Source organism: Sorex araneus, chromosome 7, assembly GCF_027595985.1.
Source record: "Sorex araneus isolate mSorAra2 chromosome 7, mSorAra2.pri, whole genome shotgun sequence".
NCBI lineage: Eukaryota > Metazoa > Chordata > Mammalia > Eulipotyphla > Soricidae > Sorex > Sorex araneus.
In genome coordinates this window covers 31,737,303-31,757,332 of record NC_073308.1, presented here as the reverse complement: position 1 = coordinate 31,757,332, position 20,030 = coordinate 31,737,303, and the positions used below count along the sequence as shown (strand labels likewise).

General features: G+C 42.6%; 1 protein-coding gene across 2 annotated transcripts in view; it reads right to left on the bottom strand.

The window, feature by feature from the left end:
• The window catches only part of NEK7 (NIMA related kinase 7), a 145,175-nt gene that overhangs the window by 88,007 nt on the left and 37,138 nt on the right, over positions 1 to 20,030 (bottom strand). For both annotated transcript variants that reach the window (XM_055144859.1, XM_055144858.1), the window contains one exon: positions 3,162 to 3,246. In XM_055144859.1, the coding sequence (XP_055000834.1) occupies positions 3,162 to 3,218 (57 nt within the window). In that variant the 5' untranslated portion in view covers positions 3,219 to 3,246. The remainder of the gene's footprint in view (positions 1 to 3,161; positions 3,247 to 20,030) is intronic.

Below are 20,030 nucleotides of genomic sequence, written 5' to 3'. Positions count from 1 at the left end.
TTCCTGTCCTGTCGGGCTGGAACGATAGCACAGCGGGTAGGGCATGTGCACGCAGCCGACCTAGGTTCCATCCCTCTCGGAGAGCCTGGCAAGCTACCGAGAGTATCCCGCCTGCACGGCAGAGCCTGGCAAGCTCCCGTGGTGTATTTGATATGCCAAAAACAGTAACAACAAGTCTCACAATGAAGATGTTACTGGTGCCCGCTCGAGCAACGGGATGACAGTGAGACAGTGACAGTGATTCTCCTGTCACCATCTTTAAAACAGTCCCTATTATTTGAATTCAATTAAATTCATTGCTTTGCAAACAAAAGTCCAAAAGTGATGAGAGTAAATAAGATAATTTTCTAATTAAAGTATCCTTCTAGTATCTTCTAGGCTTTGGTATATATATATTTTTTTTTAAAAAAAAAAGGGGAAAGAAAAAAGGAAGGGGATGAGAGGAAGTTGCTGGAGAAAAATACCCTAAGTTCCAGAGAATGACAGTAATGTGAAAAAAATGTAACAGACACTTAAAATTCACATTCAAAACCTTAAGAGGAATGTGCACTTTACTAAAAATGAGACCACATATCACACATTATGGGGTGAGCCCAGTCATCTCAAAACAAGACAAAGATATGCCAAGAATATACATCACCCATCATTACAGCAGGGAATTGGTGTTTGACACATAGAAAGCTGACATCCCGGAGTTTTCTGTTTGTGTCCGGACTTATATTAGCATTACAAAAGTGGAAGAAGTCACTCAGCTAACCATATGTTGCCTGATCACCCCCGTTATTCAGGCCAATGGTGTGGAACAGAACAAAAGAAGGTTGTCAACCCCGCACAGAGCCTGTCCTTTCCCAGCCTTGGGAAATAATGCTACGGAGGGCAGGAGCATTGCTCAAAGACTTAATAAGCGATGGGCCTAGAAGCTCACATCAGGCTGTCTTGCTTTCACTGTCTCACACTATCCATCTCTGTGTGCAGATGGGGGTGGAGGGGTGGGGGGGGGAGCGTGTCCTGCTCCTCCCAGACCCCCTGTGTCTTTCCCACCAGGGAAGGAAGGAGGGATGCAGAGGCGGAAGGGAAGAGGCCAATGTGAAAAGGTGCAAAAAACGCTGCACATCATCTGAAACGTCACTCCAGCCTGGCCTGGGCCTGGCCCGGTGCCCGAGGGTGACAATGCGGGCCAAAAAATGAAAGGAGGTTTGTTGGTTTTGTTCCCACTGAAACTCGAGTGTTCTTCAAAACTGTGAGTTCTAGAATCATCATATAAATGACTTAATTTTCAGAAGTGCTTCTTGCACAGTCTTAGCAAGCAACTCAAATAGTAAGCAACTCTGCCGGTACGTGCGTGTGAGCAGACACTCAGAGTACATGTGCTGGACGCTGCTTCAAGTGGACAGTTTATTATCCAACAGAATCTAGGTGGTGGGTTTAAGCCAAAAAAGAAACAACCATCATTTTGATTAAAACTATAACTGGTCCCACCCTAGTTAAATGTAATTAGAGGTAAAATATCTCTTTTCTGAATATAGGAAATTCAGACAGGTTCAGCAAAGAACAGCAAGGTCAGTTTTAAAAAAAAAATCCCAAAATGCCAGGTGGCTTTTAATTACACATTTTTATTAGGAAAGAGAGGGAGAAGTGAAGGAGAAGGTGACAGCAAAGGGAGCCAGAAAGAAGGGGAACCAGGAAGGGGGGAGGGAGGGGAGGAGGGTGGAGGGAAGGGTGGGAGGGGAAGATCCCACTGTGAAATCACTGTATTACTGTTATCACTGTTATCCCATTGCTCATCGATTTGCTCGAGCGGGCACCAGTAACGTCTCCATTGTGAGATTTATTGTTACTGTTTTATCAAATATGCCACAGGTAGCTTGCGAGGCTCTTCGAGAGGGACAGAAGAATCAAAGCCAGGTCGGCCACATGCAAGGCAAATGCCCTACCTACTGTGCTATTGCTCCAGCCTATTGTGAAATAAACTCAGAAAACACTGTACCCACTATCTATTTCCCCCTTGGAAATTCACAGTAGACAGCAACTGAGCTTAGGAACGGCTCTTAACCCAAGTTTCCCAAACCTGTCTGACCACAGAACTCATTCGAAAGTGCAGTTAGCAGTTTTTCAAACAACTGCAAAATCACTGCCTCAGCAAAGTTGGGACAAAGCTAGCAGAGTAAATTTAAGACACACTGAAGAATGCCTTGAACATCCAGCCAAGAAATACAGTCTTTATGAATAATAATTCTGAAAACGAGGTGCTGATGCTATGGTCGGGGTGCTTGCTATTTTTAATAGCGGTATTAGTGCTATGTGACATATTAGTTTCAGGTGTACAACATGACTTGACAATTGAATACATACTGCAAGGATCATCACAATAAGCCAAGTTGGTGTGTGTCACCATAAACAGATATCCAAGTAATGGAACAGACAGGTGTTTTTCATTTTAAGGGTGTCAATCCATACTGACCTTTATGTCAAGACTACGTAACAAATGCAGGAGGCCATATAATGCAATTCAATAGCATGTGTGTGGTTTTTATTGAAGCATTCATTTTATGCTACAAAACTCAAGGCAACTAGCATTAACAGGAGACATGCTCTAGGACTGGAAAGACTAAGTAAAATGGCAGCGATGGAAGGTGTCAGAAGACAGTGAGCAGGGGGGCTGGAGTGATAGCACAGCGGGTAGGGTGTTTGCCTTGCATGCGGCCGACCCGGGTTCGATTCCCAGCATCCCATATGGTCTCCCGAGCACCGCCAGGGGTGATTCCTGAGTGCAGAGCCAGGAGTAACCCCTGAGCATAGCCGGTGTGACCCAAAAGGCAAAAAGAAAAAGAAAAAGAAAAAGAAGACAATGAGCAGTCGCCCACACAGAGGCAGACAAGTCCGTACTCTGGCTGCCACCCCTCACCTTTTCTTCTCCCCTTAAACCTAACAGGAACCCCCAACACCAACAAATGGGCCACTAGATGTAAAAAGTTAAAGAAACCCTTGCATATTAGAATTAAGCATGCTAAGCCCAATTTTAAAATGTTAACTAAAACGTCCATGCTGGAAATGAGCATTTCCAGTCATCTTAGTTCCTAAGGCCACTCTAAGCAGACGGGTTTCTCCCTTGCCCATTCACTGTAGATAGCCTGGTGCCAGCCCGTACGGTAACCATTTACCTGCGGCTGGAACTGAGGAACAGGTGGCCCCTGCATTCCTTGGGATTGTTCATCCATTGTCCAAAGCAACCGGGACTGTAGAGCTCTGCAAGAATAGAAGATGGAGATTTTTTATTACTTAAGCATTACCAAATTCCTGTTGTTCATCCTGTCTGATGTTTGCACTTAAGAATTAGACATTTATGCAATGTTTCTAAAACTTTGCATCAAACATAGCATGATACTCTTGTATCTGCCATCTGCTAACTCCAAGCTCTGTCAGCCAAAACCAGTATCACTATCATTTCCATTCTCCCAAGTATCATTATGCTTCTATTACTATTTCTGGGGCTACAGAGATAGTGGAGGGTGGGGAGGCACATATCTCCCATGTACCCAATTCAAGTTTGATCCCTGGCACCATACGACCTCGAGAGCATTACCAGGTGTGGACCCGGCAGTCCCCAAATACCACACACCAGCTGTGGTCCTGATGCAGCCCCTAAGCATCCCTGAGGTGGCCCTGGAAGCCCCCAGCATCACAGAGATGAAGCAGCACTGTATCCTTGGACCCTCACATTGAGCATTTGACTAACAGCTGTTGGCAATAGCCCCAAGACCCCCTGAGCAGCGCTTGGGAGGCACCCGCTTCCAAACCCAAAAGAGAATTCCAGCTCACGGCATCAAACATTAGGCCTTCCAGAGGAAGAACCTTCCCTTTACCTGACTAATACAAGAAGGTAATTGTATTGGCAAGCTTCCTACAGTCGTGCTTTATGTCCCTAGAGTGCGCTCCAAGAAGCCTTACAGGTCCTCTTCCATGCCACCCCATCCAATCTCACGGCTTTAGATACAAATACTTAAACATACATTTCAAAACTCGAACCTGTCAATTATAAAATCACTGTCACTGTCACTGTCATCCCATTGCTCATAGATTGTTCAAGCGGGCACCAGTTGAGAGACTTATTGTTACTGTTTTTGGCATATCCAATACGCACGGGTAGCTTGCCAGGCTCTGCCGCTCGGGCTCGATACTCTCGGTAGCTTGCCGGGCTCTCTGAGAGGGGCGGAGGAATCGAACTCGGGTCAGCCGCATGAAAGGCGAACGCCCAACCGCTGTGCTATCGCTCCAGCCCAATTATAAAATACGGTATTAAAATTAGAAGAAAGTATGGTGTTTCTATATGTATTCATAAGAAAATCATTTGGTGTATTTTATGGTTATTTCTATCAAAAAATATGGCTATCAGATCTTACATGAACAGTGTTTATCAGTCATGTAAGATCTGCTCATTCACTAGAGATATTTTCCTGTTTCTAAAAAAAAAAACTTGAATAAAGATATAAACAACAGTCAGGCTAATGTTGTTGTTGTCGTTGTTGTTTTTAGTTTAACTTCTAGCTTGAAACTTAAATTAACCAGTGGTAACATAATTTATGGAGGGCCATGGCATGTGGGTGGTGGTGAGGAAAATTAACACAACTACTACTAGGTGAAACACTGTAACCTTATTACCTAACTTTGAACATAAAACATACTTAATTTTAGAAATAGAAAAAATACTGGATGTTTTAACAACCAAAAAATACGCCAAATGATTTTCTCAACCATGCAGTCCTCTATGTGAGCCCAGAGTTCCCGTGGGAACCAAGCCATGCTGGGAACATGACCTTGGATTTACCCAAGGACCCTCTGAAGTCCTGTCTGCTGTTACCGCCACCATGTGGCTACTGGCAAGTTGGTCCTTGTCCCAACAGTGGAGTGGGTGGCCAAGTAGGGGGCGCCTTGACAATGAATGTCAAGAAGTCCAAGACTAAGAAGCAATCTGAAAAGGCGCTCAGGCCAGCAGCCCCCTCCTTTGGGCCGAAGGCTGGAATCCCAACAGGAACAATGGCCTTCCCTGGACTAGGAAGAAATAGCATCTGTGTCGCTTCCTTGGACACACCCAAGCAATGGCACTAGGCTCTTTTTATTATTATTATTTCATTAGTCTCTTGTGTATTCTTTCCGGAGATTCTTTTTACAAAATGCAAAAGTTATTTCAGAGTAAAAGTTAAAAAGTCATGTTAGTATAGTTTCTTATTTCCTCCTCTTGCAGAAACAGGCTCTTGACTACACAAAAAGGCCCAAGCGGACGCAGCTTGGAGACGGCCTATAAAGTTAGCCTTAAAGAGCAAAGCCTTCGTGCTCCATCCTGGGTGAGCCACATATCCCACTTTGAGGGACCTAGTTTCCTTTCTTTACAGGATTCTTTCCTTTCTCTGGAGAAACTAAATTCTTTCGTAGAGGTGCATCTTTTTCCCTGCTCCTTTTTCATACAGTTTCTTTGCCTTATTAAAAAAAAGAAAGTTCGAGAGGGATACTGGGAATATTGGTGGTGGAGAATGGGCACTGGTGGAGGGATGGGTACTCGACCGTTCTATGACTGAAACGTAATCACAAAAGTGTGTAAGTCTGTAATTGCATCTCACGATGTTTCATGAAAAATAAATTTAAATAAAAATTTTAAAATTTTTTAAAATTTTTAAAAAATTTTAAAATGTCCAAAGAAATTATATGGTTAAAGGTATGTACAGATTTTCTATTTATTTTTAAAATCCTTTCTATATTCAAAACTGCATTTCAATAATCCCTCCATAGTTTTTCTGTGATTTCTAACATCATGTAAAACCTTAAACTATGTCTATACTAATCTGAAGTTGTTTCAGAAAACCAGTTCACAGAAGCTTTGTTTATCTCAATTTATTTGTACAATTCTAAAGAGTAAACTAGAAATAAAGTTTCTCCTCAGACACAATTATTCATAAAATATCCAATTCCTTCCAGTTATATGCAATACTTAAATATTCTATGAATGAATATCAATAAAGGATATTTTGCTAACCAAAACAAGTATTACTTATGAATAATGGGGATTAACTATGTAAAAATAGCAACACCCTATTGTTCAAAAGAATGACACTTAAATACATGCATATGTGACACTGAAAAAATGAAGAAACACAGACATTTTACTGTGACCTATACTTCGCTTTCTTAGCCCCAAAGAAATACTCCTGACCTCACCCTCCTGTCTTCATTGAAATGACTGAGTCATCAGCAGTTCCCATAATCAAGCAAGAGACATTTCCATATCAGATAGCACAAGGAAGATTACATAGAAGCGATTAACATCCACAGTTCATTTCTACATCTCTGGACCATTAATGGGCAGATTTTTAAAGACTATCAAGAAACAGCCTTTGGAAAGGGATGGCAGATGCGTCTAAAACATCATGATTTCAACAAGTTAAAAACATTCACTAATGGAGCATCCAGTATTGATTTCTAGACGCCACTGTCCACGGAGCAGCATGACTTGGCTCTTCGGAGAACTGTTTAATCCCAGGTCTGGGAAAGAGCGAGCTATCAGTAAATACCTTACGATGCCCAAAACAGAGGTGTGCTCACAGGACAACGTGGACATGTGGGAAGGACAGGGAAACCAGTGTCAATAAGTCCCTCCCCCCCCTCCGTTTTATTTGAAATGATTTGAAGAGGACAGATTTTAACCCACTGAATAAAATTACTCCTGAGTCTGTCAAGATATACACTAAACAGTGAGAAAGGGGTGATTCCTCCTTACAAGCTAATGTGTGTGCACACAAATCAGAATAGCCTGTTTTTAGAACAGCATAAAGTCACAATATATAATCTGTAAGTGCTGTTATATCAGCAAATGAAATTTGCATCTGAGATTTTCATGTTTCATTCTTTCTTAACAATGTTCCTTATTTAAAACATACTTCCCTGTATCATTAATGACTGGAATTTCCTGCTACTTGGTACAAAAAACTTTTTTTCTGAGTATTCTCAACAAACAAGTTAAAAATGACACCTAAGTACAATATAACTAAATCACAGCACGAGCTCACTAGAAAATCTTAAATTGCTAAAATTTGCTTTATAGAACAGTGTTCTGTCTTATTTTTATTGATAAATGAATAGGCATGGAAAAAATAACTTAAAATGGTTAATCCTATAGAGATACAAATTCAAACAATGAAAAATTATACAAGTGATAATCCATCAAGATGTCTCATATAGTTTTTACACAAGTAGAATAATCTAAATAGAAATGTGAAAACAGCAAGAATCTTTCATATACTTCTACTCAGTAATTTTTTTTCTTTTTATTTTTGGCACACACTCAGTGATACTAGGGGTTTACTCCTGGTTCAACACTCTGAGATCACTGCTGGCGATGATAAGGGGACAATATGGGGTGCCAGGGATTAAACCCAGGTTAGCCACATGAAAGGCAAGTGCCCTACCTGCTGTACTATCTCTTCAACCCTTTATTCAGTAATCTTAATCCTATAATGCAACCCTAAAGAAATACATCAAGGGTTGAATTTTGGATAACATTCAAGAATCTACATTAGAAAAAGTATTTCTCATACAGCAAATGAAAAATTCTAGCTATATGAAGTGGCTAAGTAAATTACAGTAAACATATGAAACAGAACATTAGACTGACAAAGCATTTGCTAAAATTTTTATGATATTTAAATATATGCCTAGAACAAAGTGAGATTTTCAGAAACAGATTTCATGATATGTAGGTACTCAAAGGATTCTATTCTTATCATAACCAATTAGTTAATTAGGTGTTTAAGTAAGCTACACCTTGTCAAATTAAAATAATGACAGAAAATTATCTGTAATACACCCACTGTATCCTTACACTGGCAAGCTGAGTGACTTCTGACTATTCTATTACAAAGTCATAATATATTAAATTAAAATCAGAAAGCTGCACATAAAATGTCACTGTCACTGTCACTATCATCCCGTTGCTTATTGATTTGCTCGAGCGGGCACCAGTAACATGTCCGTTGTGAGACTTGCTGTTACTGTTTTTGGCATATCGAATACGCCACGGGTAGCTTGCCAGGCTCTGCCGTGCGGGCGAGATACTCTCAGCAGCTTGCCGGGCTGTCCTAGAGGGGCGGAGGAATCGAACCCGGGTCGGCTGCATGCAAGGCAAATGCCCTACCGCTGTGCTATCGCTCCAGCCCCACATAAAATGTTAGGATTATATTAGTACTTCTTTAAGAAATACAATCTGAATATGTGCATGGGTGTGAACTCGGTAGTTTTGCATTCCTCTTCCTATTCTGATAAAATGCATGTGGTTGTTGATGTCAAAGGAACAGAATAATGAAAAAGGCAGAACAAAGACTACTCAAGAAATACTGAAACTGTTAAGTATAAGCTCCTTTACCTCCATGAGATCCCTGAGCACAGAGCCAGAAGCAGGCCTGGAATACTGCTGGTTATGGCCCCAAATCTAAATAAAAATGTCTATTTATTTAGTTCACAGCTAAAACTCATAGCACTTGGAAAACATATTCTCTCCTGAAGCTGAATATGTGTCTTTTTTAACTTTTTTTTTATTTATTTGGTCTGGGGACCAAGGCTTACTCCTGACTGTGCTCAGGCTCACTCTTGGCAGTGCTCAGGGTCTGCCAGCAGTGGAAGTTGGGTCTGTCGCATCCAACTTTACTAGTTGTGCAGTCTCTGCAGCATCCTTAGAACTTAACCTTTCCAGAGCTGCTGCTATAATTCAGATTTGTTCTCTAATAAAACTTTTGAGCATATGCTATCAGGGCAGCGCTCTTATAAAGGAAAAAGTCTCCATTCAAATGCAGCTAAGTGTCCACTGAAAGCCTTCTTGCAGAAGAGGGTCTGACATGAAAACATCACGGAAATATAACAAGCTAAAGGTGATCATTAGGTCTAATGTTTTATTCTGGTTCTTGCTGACACCTGCTGGTTCAATTTTTATCTTCTCCCTTCATATACGTTATATAAGAATATGGAAACAGGGGCTGGAGAGATAGCACAGCGGGTAGGGTGTTTGCCTTGCACACGGCCGACCAGGATTCGATTCCCAGCATCCCATATGGTCCCCTGAGCACTGCCAGGAGTAATTCCTAAGTGTATGAGCCAGGAGTAACCCCTGTGCATCACCAGGTGTGACCCAAAAATAAAAATAAAAAAAGAATGCGGAAACAAAGATTTGTAGCACATGAAAACAAATCCTGCTCCAAAAACTGAATGAGCATAAAGCAGCCAGCTAAACCCTGAGACTTTCCTCTATCCACCGATTCGCTGATAAATCATTGCTTCACTGCAAATCATTTCCCAATTTACTTCTAGCAAATCCTCTCTGCTACCTAACATTTTAATTTTGTCTTACTTAATTTCGAGATTTAAATCTAAAGCTAAAGTTAGATTTTGGAGGGGTTTTGTCATGTTTGTTTTGTCTGGGCTTTGAGGGTTGCGGGGGACTGTGGAGTTTGTTTGGGGGCCACTATGCTCATGGCTTACCTCTGGCAGCGCTCAGGAGCCATAGACAGTGTCAAGGATAGAACCTGGGCAAATGCATGCAAGGGAAGCAACCTACCCATTGTTCTAGTTCTGGTCCCAAACATAAATAACTTAGCTTATACCACAAGTCAGTGAGTCACATTATTAGATCTTTAAAACATGGGGGTAAGTGGATGTCTTTAAAAGTATTATGCAGGGTAAGTTTTCGGTTTTATCAAATCTAAAACACTGTGTTATAAGTTAAGCTAATAATACTACATTACATCGTAAAGTCCTCATATATTTATCTCATCCCTCCCTCTTCCTTTTCCCTGAACCCATGGCAAATAATGTAACTGAGAAAAAGAACTGTCCTCTTCCAGAAACTTAGGGAGTTACTCACATAAAAACTGCTGTAAGTAAGCAATATTTTTTTATTTATCTCTTTACTTGCTTTTCTTCTTCCTCTAACTTAGCAAACCTAAGAAACAGGGGGAAGGATTAAATCAAATTTAAGATTAGCTCTAAGGATACATGAAAATGGAAAAGAAAATGGGAGGAGCTTTACATACTTTGCATAGAATCTCATTTCTCTAGTAAAAAAAAATTATTGAAAAGTGTACAACTAATTTGAGAATTCAGTTTTTGAGTTTGATTAAGTAATGGGTTTATATACTTTCCATTTAGTGCTCAGAACTGTCAATGCAGCTAATAATGCGGAGCATCTGGGTAAATGTTGCTGAAGCTGCCTCCTGCGTTTGGCCCCACTAAGGCTATTTCTGATTCAAGCTCCTTCCTGAGTCCAGTCTGAACCCAAACTGCAATAAGAAGTGGGGTTCCCATCCCAGGCCATGGGCTGGAGGTGGGGTGTGCAGGAAGAGCTCTCCACTGCCCAGTGGGTTCCGGGGATTGTCAGAGGGTCATTACTGGGTGTCATTTTTTCTAAAAGAAGAAAAACTGAGATGGAACACAAACAAACAAGTCTCTTCTGAGTATTTTCCCATTCCTTTCCCCCAGAGATCTCATGTCACTTATCCATTCATTTCAAACCCACATGAAATCTGATTTACTCCCCGAACTGCTGTGCTTGGAGCAGTTATTCTGCACCAGATCTAGAGAAATCTGATTTTGACTTTTCAAATAGTACTAGGGAATATGTGCCAGATAACGTTGCAACACAGCAAAAAATACAGTGTTAAGACATGCCCTGATTTTTCAGAGTTCCTCATTAGATCAGCAGATTGCTACTTTTCTGAAACCCAGCCTTGAAAATATATATATTCTACAAAAAGCAAACCAAAGGGAGGTAGGAAGGAAGGAAGAAGAGCCAAAGTAAGTCCCCTGGGAATTCCACTCTGTCCCTTTCCAGGCCCCAGGCTGACCTGAGGCCCCTTCTCAGTTCTGGCAATTAGCAGGCACCCCTGGGCCCGGGGATGAAGAACCATTCTTCCTCCACCTCTGACACTAGTGTTCTACTGAAGCGGAAGTACTGTCAGGACTATGTCACTTCTTACAATCCCACTTCCATCAACAATGGTTCCGGCGTCCCCAGAGTCTGAAGAAATCAACAACAGATTCACCTTCCCTTCTTTGGAAGGGAATGTGAAGTGCCGGCAGGTAGAAATTTTTGTTCCTCCTGGTCAATAAATGTCCATCTGCCATGTGGCTTCTCACACTTTTGGGGGGGACCTGATAAGGCCAACTTCAGGAACCTGGTCGGGAGCCAGAGGTGAGTCCACCTATGTGAAAGTCCTTCAAGGGCAACTTTTTAAGAGACAAGGAGAAAAAAAAAAAGAAGTTCCCTTTTCCTGACACAACACTTCTCCCCGACCCTAGCCACGTCTTCACAAGGCACCACAGCTCTAGGAAGACAGACCCCAACATCAGCCTCGAAAGGTGCCACCCTCACCGGACGGGAACTCTGAGCAATCTGAAACTACCTTTTGAATTGCAGCATTTCAGGACCGAAAGTGATGGGGCTTTCTCTGCCAACCTTCAGTTCCATTTCAGAAGGCCAGGCAGAAGGACACACAGACTCGAAAAATGAACAGGGCAGCCGCAGGGGGAAGCAGTTACAGAGGGTATATAAGAATCCGTGACAACTGCAGACTAAATTATGTTTTTCCCCCAACAAGTTTTTGTTTCTGTTTTTCCCGTGTTCCTTCCCATCTCTGGCCCCCATCAGTTTGGATGGGGATGAGAAGGCGCAGCACCGGCTCTGTGCCAGCGACGGCATCTGGGTAAGACTGTGCGGTGGGAAAGGAAGGAAGAACCTGGATGCCAAGCCTCGCCCGCCCGGGAGGCTGTGCGCGGCGCATGACAGAGGTACTGCGGTCATCTCCTTCCCAGCCCAAAATAACACCTTCCAAAGGAATGAGTCTTCCCCCTGTGCAGGGTGCCGAGTTCCTCGCTGACTGACAGGGGCCTGGAAAGCGATGAGAGCGCCCAGCAGACCTCTCCAGGACTCCCGGGGAACAAAGCCTGGGTCACATTTTTCCACACTCCAGACAGCACCTACCACAGCACTACAACTTGACTGGGATGATTGATGCCTGTGCACACGGATGGCCTAAGCCGGTGGAACTAATGTGGAACTCGTGTGCTGGTGAGGCCACGTCTGAGTTATTTTGGGGCTGGAAAGAGACCGGGCTGAGGTACCTCTAACTTTTTTAGGCAGGGCCAATCGGAGTCAGCAGACTGGATGCGCCTGAGATGAATGACTGCAGGACACTTTCAGACGCGAAATCTTAGCTGGATGCTAAATCCGCATCATCGCATCCTGTGTGACATCACGATTGTACCCAAAGCCTTTGCTGAACAAAGGGCTCCCCAGTTCTGCTGCTGGGAACCACTGTGTGTCTCAAACCCAACTTTTTCAAAGAGGCTCTATTTTAAAATGAAGTTTGGACGTGACCAACAATTTACACTTATTTGTGGTCACTGTGAGAAGACATACCCCCCCACCCCCACTTCTTTACTAATTCCTGCACATTTACAGATCTCTACAGGAGGCTACCACCAGGGCAAGGAGAGAAGGTTCCAGAAAGAGAGAGAAGGAAATGGCAACAGGAAAACTAGTTTAAAATAATATATTTACTTACACCCAATTCCTTCGAATATTAATCATGAAATTGATGGGGGGAAAAAAACAGGGGCAAAGAACAACTGCAGTGATCAAAATCAGTAACATGCTCAGATCCAAATACAGCAGCGCCAGTATTAAATACAAGTGACAAATGCAAGTTATCAGAAATTACCTGACAAAACCGGTAGTTCTATTTCTATTCCCAAGAGGAAACTGAGGCACGTTCAGGTGACTCACTGTACCCCCAGTGACCATATGGGAAACTGCAAGCTTACAAGTACCACCCAAAGGCCATTACTAAACTCTCCCTTGCCTGCCTCCACCACAGATGACTGCTCATCTCCTTGCCGCGGTGCAGTGAGAACTGACTGTGTGACCTGGTTCCTGCCATAGCGCAGGAGCACGAGTCTTGTCCCAGGAACAGCTGCCCCTGTGTGACTCTCTCTCCCTGCCCACAATAGGGATGCGAAGCAGCTGCCGAATCCACCCGACGTTTTTCGTGAGAAAAAAGGGCCCAAGAATCTCAGCGACAGAGTGCAGCCCTGACATCACGGAACACTGTCCTGGAGCCAGCAACGAATTCCCCATTCCCCCTAAGTGAGAAAAATAAATCAGTTCTCGTTTGTGCCACTGTTGTTACTTGAAGCCAGCTGCATTCCTTGACAGTTAGGTCACAGGGATCGGAAATGGGGAACTGCAAAGAGCATCAAACTGGGGAACTTTTTCCAAGTTTCCTCCTCAAGTTCTATAAGCGCATGCCTTCTCCACACAGAAGCCAGACTATTAATATTTGTAATAAAATCAAGAAGAGAAATACCCAAGAATTCTGTTCTCCTGTCCTTTTCTACTCTATTACAGCATTAACTAAACTTGTGATGTTCCTTCATGGACGCTTAAATATAGCTTTTCGTATACTATTTCGTGATCAACAATGCCCTTTCAGCAGCTCAAAAAGCATTAAGCTCTTGAACACTAAATCCTGCAGTTATCCTAGAATCTATGGTATAGAAGAGTTTGAATAATTATTTTTTGGGGGGTGGGAGTGTTGGGCCCCAACTCAGCATTGTTCAGGGTGAACTCTTGATTCTGCACTCAATGATCACTCCTGGGATGTGATATGTTCCCAGGACCATATTAGGTGCTGGGGATCTAACCGGGGTGAGCGCATGAAAGGCAAACACCCTACCCGCTCTACTATCACTCCAGCCCCTGAATCCTTTTTAATTGGCAAAATTATTAACTCCTAATGTTTATATCGAAACCTAAATCAGTAAACCCTTGAGGCCAAAAATAGTACAGGGGTTAAGGCACTTCCCTTACATGCAGGCAATCTTGATTCAAGCCCTGGCACTGCAGATGGTCCCCCAACCACTGCGAGGAAAGACCCTTGAGCACACAGCCAGGAGTAAGCTCTGAACACCACTAGGTGTGGTCTCAACTACCTTCCAAAAACGGGGAAAAAAGAAGAACACTGTAGCAAAAATTATAAAGTTAGCAGACTGATGAATACAGGAGGAAGAAGAGTGAATACAAAAAATTCATTTATGTCTATAAATCTGAGAACTTAAATGAAATTGACAATTTCCTGGGCAAATGTGTGTTTCTATGACTATAAACAACAACAAAAGAGAACCCAGAAATATACTCACATAGGAAAACTTTCGTAAGATAGAGCAGGCACTACAAGTGAAAGAAGCACATATTATTCAATGAGCATTACAGAACACTGGTGCTTGAGTATTTAAATTATTTTAAATACATAACTAAGGTAATACCACTTTGTACTAGAATAAAGACCTACATGATCAAGGTAAAATTTAAACATTTTTAAAGCTTTTGAAGAAAACAAACAAGCAACTTCATGACCAATAATTAAAGAAAAACAAACTTCAAGACAAGATTCAAGACAGAGATACAACCAAAACAAATTTCTATTAGATCTGTTCATCAAAAGATATTGAAAAGAATGCCAAGAAAAAGACACAGACCAGGGCCAGGGGGTGGGGGGTGGGAGTACTTCTAATACATAAAACCAACTCCAAATTAATAGTTAGAATTTGTGATGGACTTGATAATAAAACACAACCCATTGTTCAAAATTGTCAAATGACATGAGCTGACCCTTTCAAAACAGCATTAATTTTATGTTCAAAAATAATAATTATAACCTCAGCCTAAGTCAAGGACCTGGGAATTAAACTTAAGAACAGATTATCACTTTACACTCATCAGATAAGCTGGAGCAATAGTGTAACGGGTAGGACGTTCGCCTTGCACACGGTGGACCCAGGTTCGATTCCTCTGCCCCTCTTGGAGAGCTCGGCAAGCTACTGAGAGTATCTCGTCTGCACGGCAGAGCCTGGCAAGCTACCCGTGGCATATTCAATATGCCTGAAACAGTAACAACAAGACCACAATGGAGATGTTACTGGTGCCTGCTTGAGCAAAATCAGAACAAGGGGATGACAGTAATACAGTAACAGTGTTACCCATCAGATAAGCTAAAAAAAGTGCAAATCCTGGCAAAATGAAACCAAAACATGTAGGAAGTGGAACTCTGACATAATGCATGTAGGTGGGAATATTTGGAGACAACAACCCTCTAACCTAGCAATTTTTCACTGAAATATCTATTTCAAAGAGCCACACACATGTGCAGAGAATGCTCAGGACAGCACTGCTTAAAATAGCAGCGTTCAGAAGAGCAGCTCATTTCTGCCAGGACCCCATGGGGGAATAATAGCCAAGGGCAGCTTCATAGGCTAGTTTCCCATTTTGAAGAGTCCGAATTCACCAAGTTAAAAAAAAAAAAGTCAATCTCTGTTTATGACTTCTTTTAAAATACTCAAAAACCGTAAAACAGCACTATGAGGTACAGCAAAGAAATTCGCAAAATCGCCAAACGACATACTATATAACATCTGTGCCAATGCTGGACTAATTTTTCTCAGCAAAAACTTAGCAAAATTCTGGGGCCTGAGTGGGTAGGGCGTTTGCCTTGCGTGCGGCTGACCTGGGTTCAATCCCCTTTATCCCATATGGTCCCCCAAGCAGTGCTTGGAGTAATTTCTGAGTGCAGAGCAGAGCCAGGAGTAACCCCTGAGCATTGTTGGATGTGACCCAAAACCACACACACACACACACACACACACACACACACACACACACACACACACACACAAGCAAAATTCTTCTGCGTTAGGAAAGTACTGAACAAATTCCATTTGCTAAAAGTATAACAAAAATTAGGTTTCTCCTCTGCTTGATCAATCTCCTAATAAATGGAATGAAAGAATAAAATAGTTGTAAAGAAAATACTGTACTCCTAAACTGTAATTTTAGAAGCATTTAGGATATTCTTATCTTATGTTTATCACAATATTCCATAAAATAGTTTACTCCAAGAAAAAAACCAAAAACATAAAATGGCTTACTCAAAATATTCACTTTTTAAAAGCATAATGTCTAAAACCATCAAGAAAAAACAGTGGCATAAAAACTCTACTATTTGCCAAACTAAACTGATGAGTCTGTTTAGACAGAAAGTACCAGAGCAGGGGCGGGGGCAACAGAGGGCAGGGCACTTGACAACCACATGGCGGACCCACTTCCCAAGCCATATGTTTCCCACCCACCCCACCCCCCCCCACCAACACCACCAATCCCCAGCATAGCCAGGAGTGATTCCTGAGTGCAAAGCCAGGAGTAAGCCCTGAGCATGTGGTCCCAAAACAAACAAAAGTAGCAGGGAATAGATTTAGGGTACTGGAGGCTTAGTAAATTTACAAGTTTCTAAGAGTCTGTTATATTTGATGTAACTGGCTAAAAACTAGCAGCGTATTCCCAGATTAGTATGTTTAAATGGAGTAAATAATTGATTGTCCTAGTGAACTGTGACAACACCTCTAAGTCTGCCCCATGATCCGAAAGAAAATGATTTCCTATTTGGTATGAATTGATAGGTTATTCTGAGGGGTCCAGGATCTAATATCACAAATTTGATAGAAAAACATTTCAGTGTGTGTATGAATGTGTGGAAGAAAGAACATTTCATTAAGCTTGTTATTATGGATCGCTTTAATAAAGCACTGTATTATTTTTTTCTTTTTGGGTTACACCCAGTGCTGCATAGAGGGTCACTCCTGGCTCTGACTCAGGAATTACCCCTGGCAGTACTCAGGGGACCATATGGGATACTGGGAATCGAACCCGGGTCGGACTCGTGCAAGGCAAACGCCCTACCCGCTGTGCTATCACTCCAGCCCCAAGCACTGTATTCTTAACATATTTACTTATCCAGCAATTCAAATAAAATAACTGAACAATCAGAAAATAGTAGTCCCTTGCTTTTATTTAATAATCCAAACCTAAAGTTGTTTAATTTTCTATCTGTTAATGTACAAATTCTTTATTCAAACTGAACAGTTTCTTTAAATTGACTAAGTACTATTGAACTTCATAGCTTCGGTTTTTAATTTTTTTTAAGTTTATTATCTGAGCTTAGCTGTACAATACCAAGAAAGTTTCCCCACAGGAATGAATAAAATAATATCGAGTTGTTGGTCCCAAAGAACAAATATTTGAAACATAAAAATCTGTCTTCATCTCAACAGTCCTTGACATAATCTGAATGTTTAGAGAGGACTGTAAGTGGGTCATGAGATATTTGTTCCTGGGCTGCAAATCTGTACACAAATTGTTCCCAGGAAAGAATTTTCAACCAAAAAGTTATAAATAACAAAGGATTAATAACAGAAGCTTTGGACTAACATCATCTTGACGACTACAGCGTTCTACTGAGTAGTATATTACATCTGTTCACTCTGTTCAGTTGGGATGAATACTAAGTATTTTAGCTTAAAAGATGCAAATATTTGACTTTCCAAGCAACTAATCTTTAAATATAGCCAATCAAATTTTAAGTCTCGGTTAACATATAAGTGGGGATTTTATGTCATTATCATTAACCAAAAATAAAAATTTTTAAATGTTTGTTTCACACAACATCTTTTTTTCCATGTTCTCAGTGATATTGAAACCAGGCAAATTTCAACTTTGATAGACACACAGATTATATAAGAAACCACATGTGAACTGAAATGAATCTGCACATGGATGGTGTTTCCTAAGCAAATCATTAACGGGGAATTTTGAACGATGCCTCAAGAGAGTAATTTTTAACAAAATATTCGCAGGCACACAAACAGAGGTTAAGAATAACCCACAAATCATTTCGACTTCTTCAAGTACACTTGGTTTAGGTGGTAAAAAGACACAGGGCAGAGCACCCGGGCTTCTGCTCGGGTTCCACCACCTACCCTGAAGCCACCACGTGCTATTCAATTCTCTGAACTTCATTTTCCTTTTGGCAAAATGGAGATGATGACATCCGTCTGACCTACTTCACAAAGGGGACAAGATGACTCAGTGACATAAATTATGGGAAGTACTTTATAAATTCTCAAAGCAGATCTCAACTGTATCTACTACTACACTTTAACATACATACTATTTTTAAAATGCCTATTTTGGGGGGTTTGGCTTTGAGGCCACACCTGATGGTGCTCAGAGCTTACTCCCGGCTCTGTGCCAGGGATCATTCCTGGTGGTGCTCAGAGGACCATGGACAGAGGACATGCAGTGCTGGGAACTGAACTGGGGCCGCCACATGCAAGGAACCACCTTAATTCCTGTACGATCTCTGCAATGCCCAAAATACCTGTTCTTATAATATTTTAGGTGTTCCTAATGTCAGGATGTCTAACTGTGGGTTATAATTCAATACAGATTTTATCTGCGTAGGACTGGAGCAATAGCTCAGCGGGTAGGGCATTGGCCTTGGTTTGCCTTGCACGCAGCTGACCTGGGTTCAATTTCTCCGTCCCTCTCGGAGAACCCGGCAAGTTACCGAGAATATCCCGCCTGCACAGCAGAGCCTGGCAAGCTACCCGTGGTGAATTCGATACACCAAAAACAGTAACAGCAAGTCTCACAATGGAGACGTTACTGGTGCCTCCTCGAGCAAATTGATGAGCAATGGGATGACAGTACTACAGTGCTGCAGTATTTAAGTAGGATATATTTTCCTAGAATTACTCAAGTGGTCTGTAGGGGCTTATCAAGTGTCTCAAATTATAAGCCTGGGCACCTCATGCCCTCTTCCTTTCTATAGTGGTCAGGTGTGACTTCACATTGTAGTGCTCGCTTTCTGGGTGAGGGAAGCAGGTTTGCATGCTGAGCAGTTAACACGAGGCTTCTCGTTGCAAGCCAACCCACTACAGTGCACAGCCCGACTCTGGCACGGTACATCTAACTGCAGCATCCCGGAAAGGAACCCAGCACAGCCCCGAGGAAGCCCTGGCTATGTGCCGTGCCTGAAAGACTATCTCGCTCCCATCACTGCATCTGGCTCTCTACTTCTGTCACCCCCACAGTCGTGCCAAGTTGACCTGCATGCTGACCTGGCCATTACCCTTGGAATCTCATCGCCCTGTGCATTTGCGAGGAGGTTCTGGTTTCTCCAAAAAAATACTGGCACAGCAAGCATGTCCAAATAGATAATGATTTTTTTGGAATTCCTCTAACAGGGCGAGAAGGAAGATAATCCGGTTAGCTATGAAGAAGAGGAGCATGGATGGGGGCTGGAGGGAGCACAGCGGGTAGGGGACTTGCCTGGCAAGCACCTACTCGGGTTCGATGCTCAGCAGCCCGTACAGTCCCCAAGCCCCACCAGGAGTGATCCCTGAGCACAGAACCAGGAGTGAACCCTGAGCAACACTGGGTGTGACCAGAAAAAATTAAAAAGAGCTGGATGGGAAGGTTGCGATGGGTGGGATGTATGGGCAAATGGAGGGGACCACCACCTAAGAGTCCTGCTTCAGAAAGGAAGCAGGGGGCCAGCAGTGGAAACCTAAAGCTGGAGGGTGGGGGCTCAGTAGCGAGACACATCTGCTTTGCAAGGCATAAAGCCACAGGTTGAACCCTCAGTACCTCCTGCAATGAGCACTGCACAGACACGGCAGCTCTGCCCCCGAGCACCATAACAAAAGTGTGCAAGCATCATAACCAGACATGGGAACCCCAGGGAGGGAGGGAGGGAAGGAGGGAAGAAAGGAAGGAAATCCTGAATGAAACTACAAGTGACTATTAAACCAGACTCGTCCAAAGGAACCCGGGCCACCCAGTGAAGAAGCACCAAACACAGTGAGCCCAAGGCTCCTTAAGCAGCACCACTGCCTCTGCGACCCATACCCTGAGTTTGACAAAATTTACTGAGAGGAAGGAATGGCAATGGACCAGTGTCTCTCCATCCCCAGGGAGAAAGGGCAGAGTGAAGACAGGAACTTTCATGGCCCTTTCAAAGAGTGATGCTCCAGTGGATCTCGCATCCACTTCTTTCCAAAGACAAAAGTCACACCTTCAACTGGTTGGATGTGGAAGCAGAATG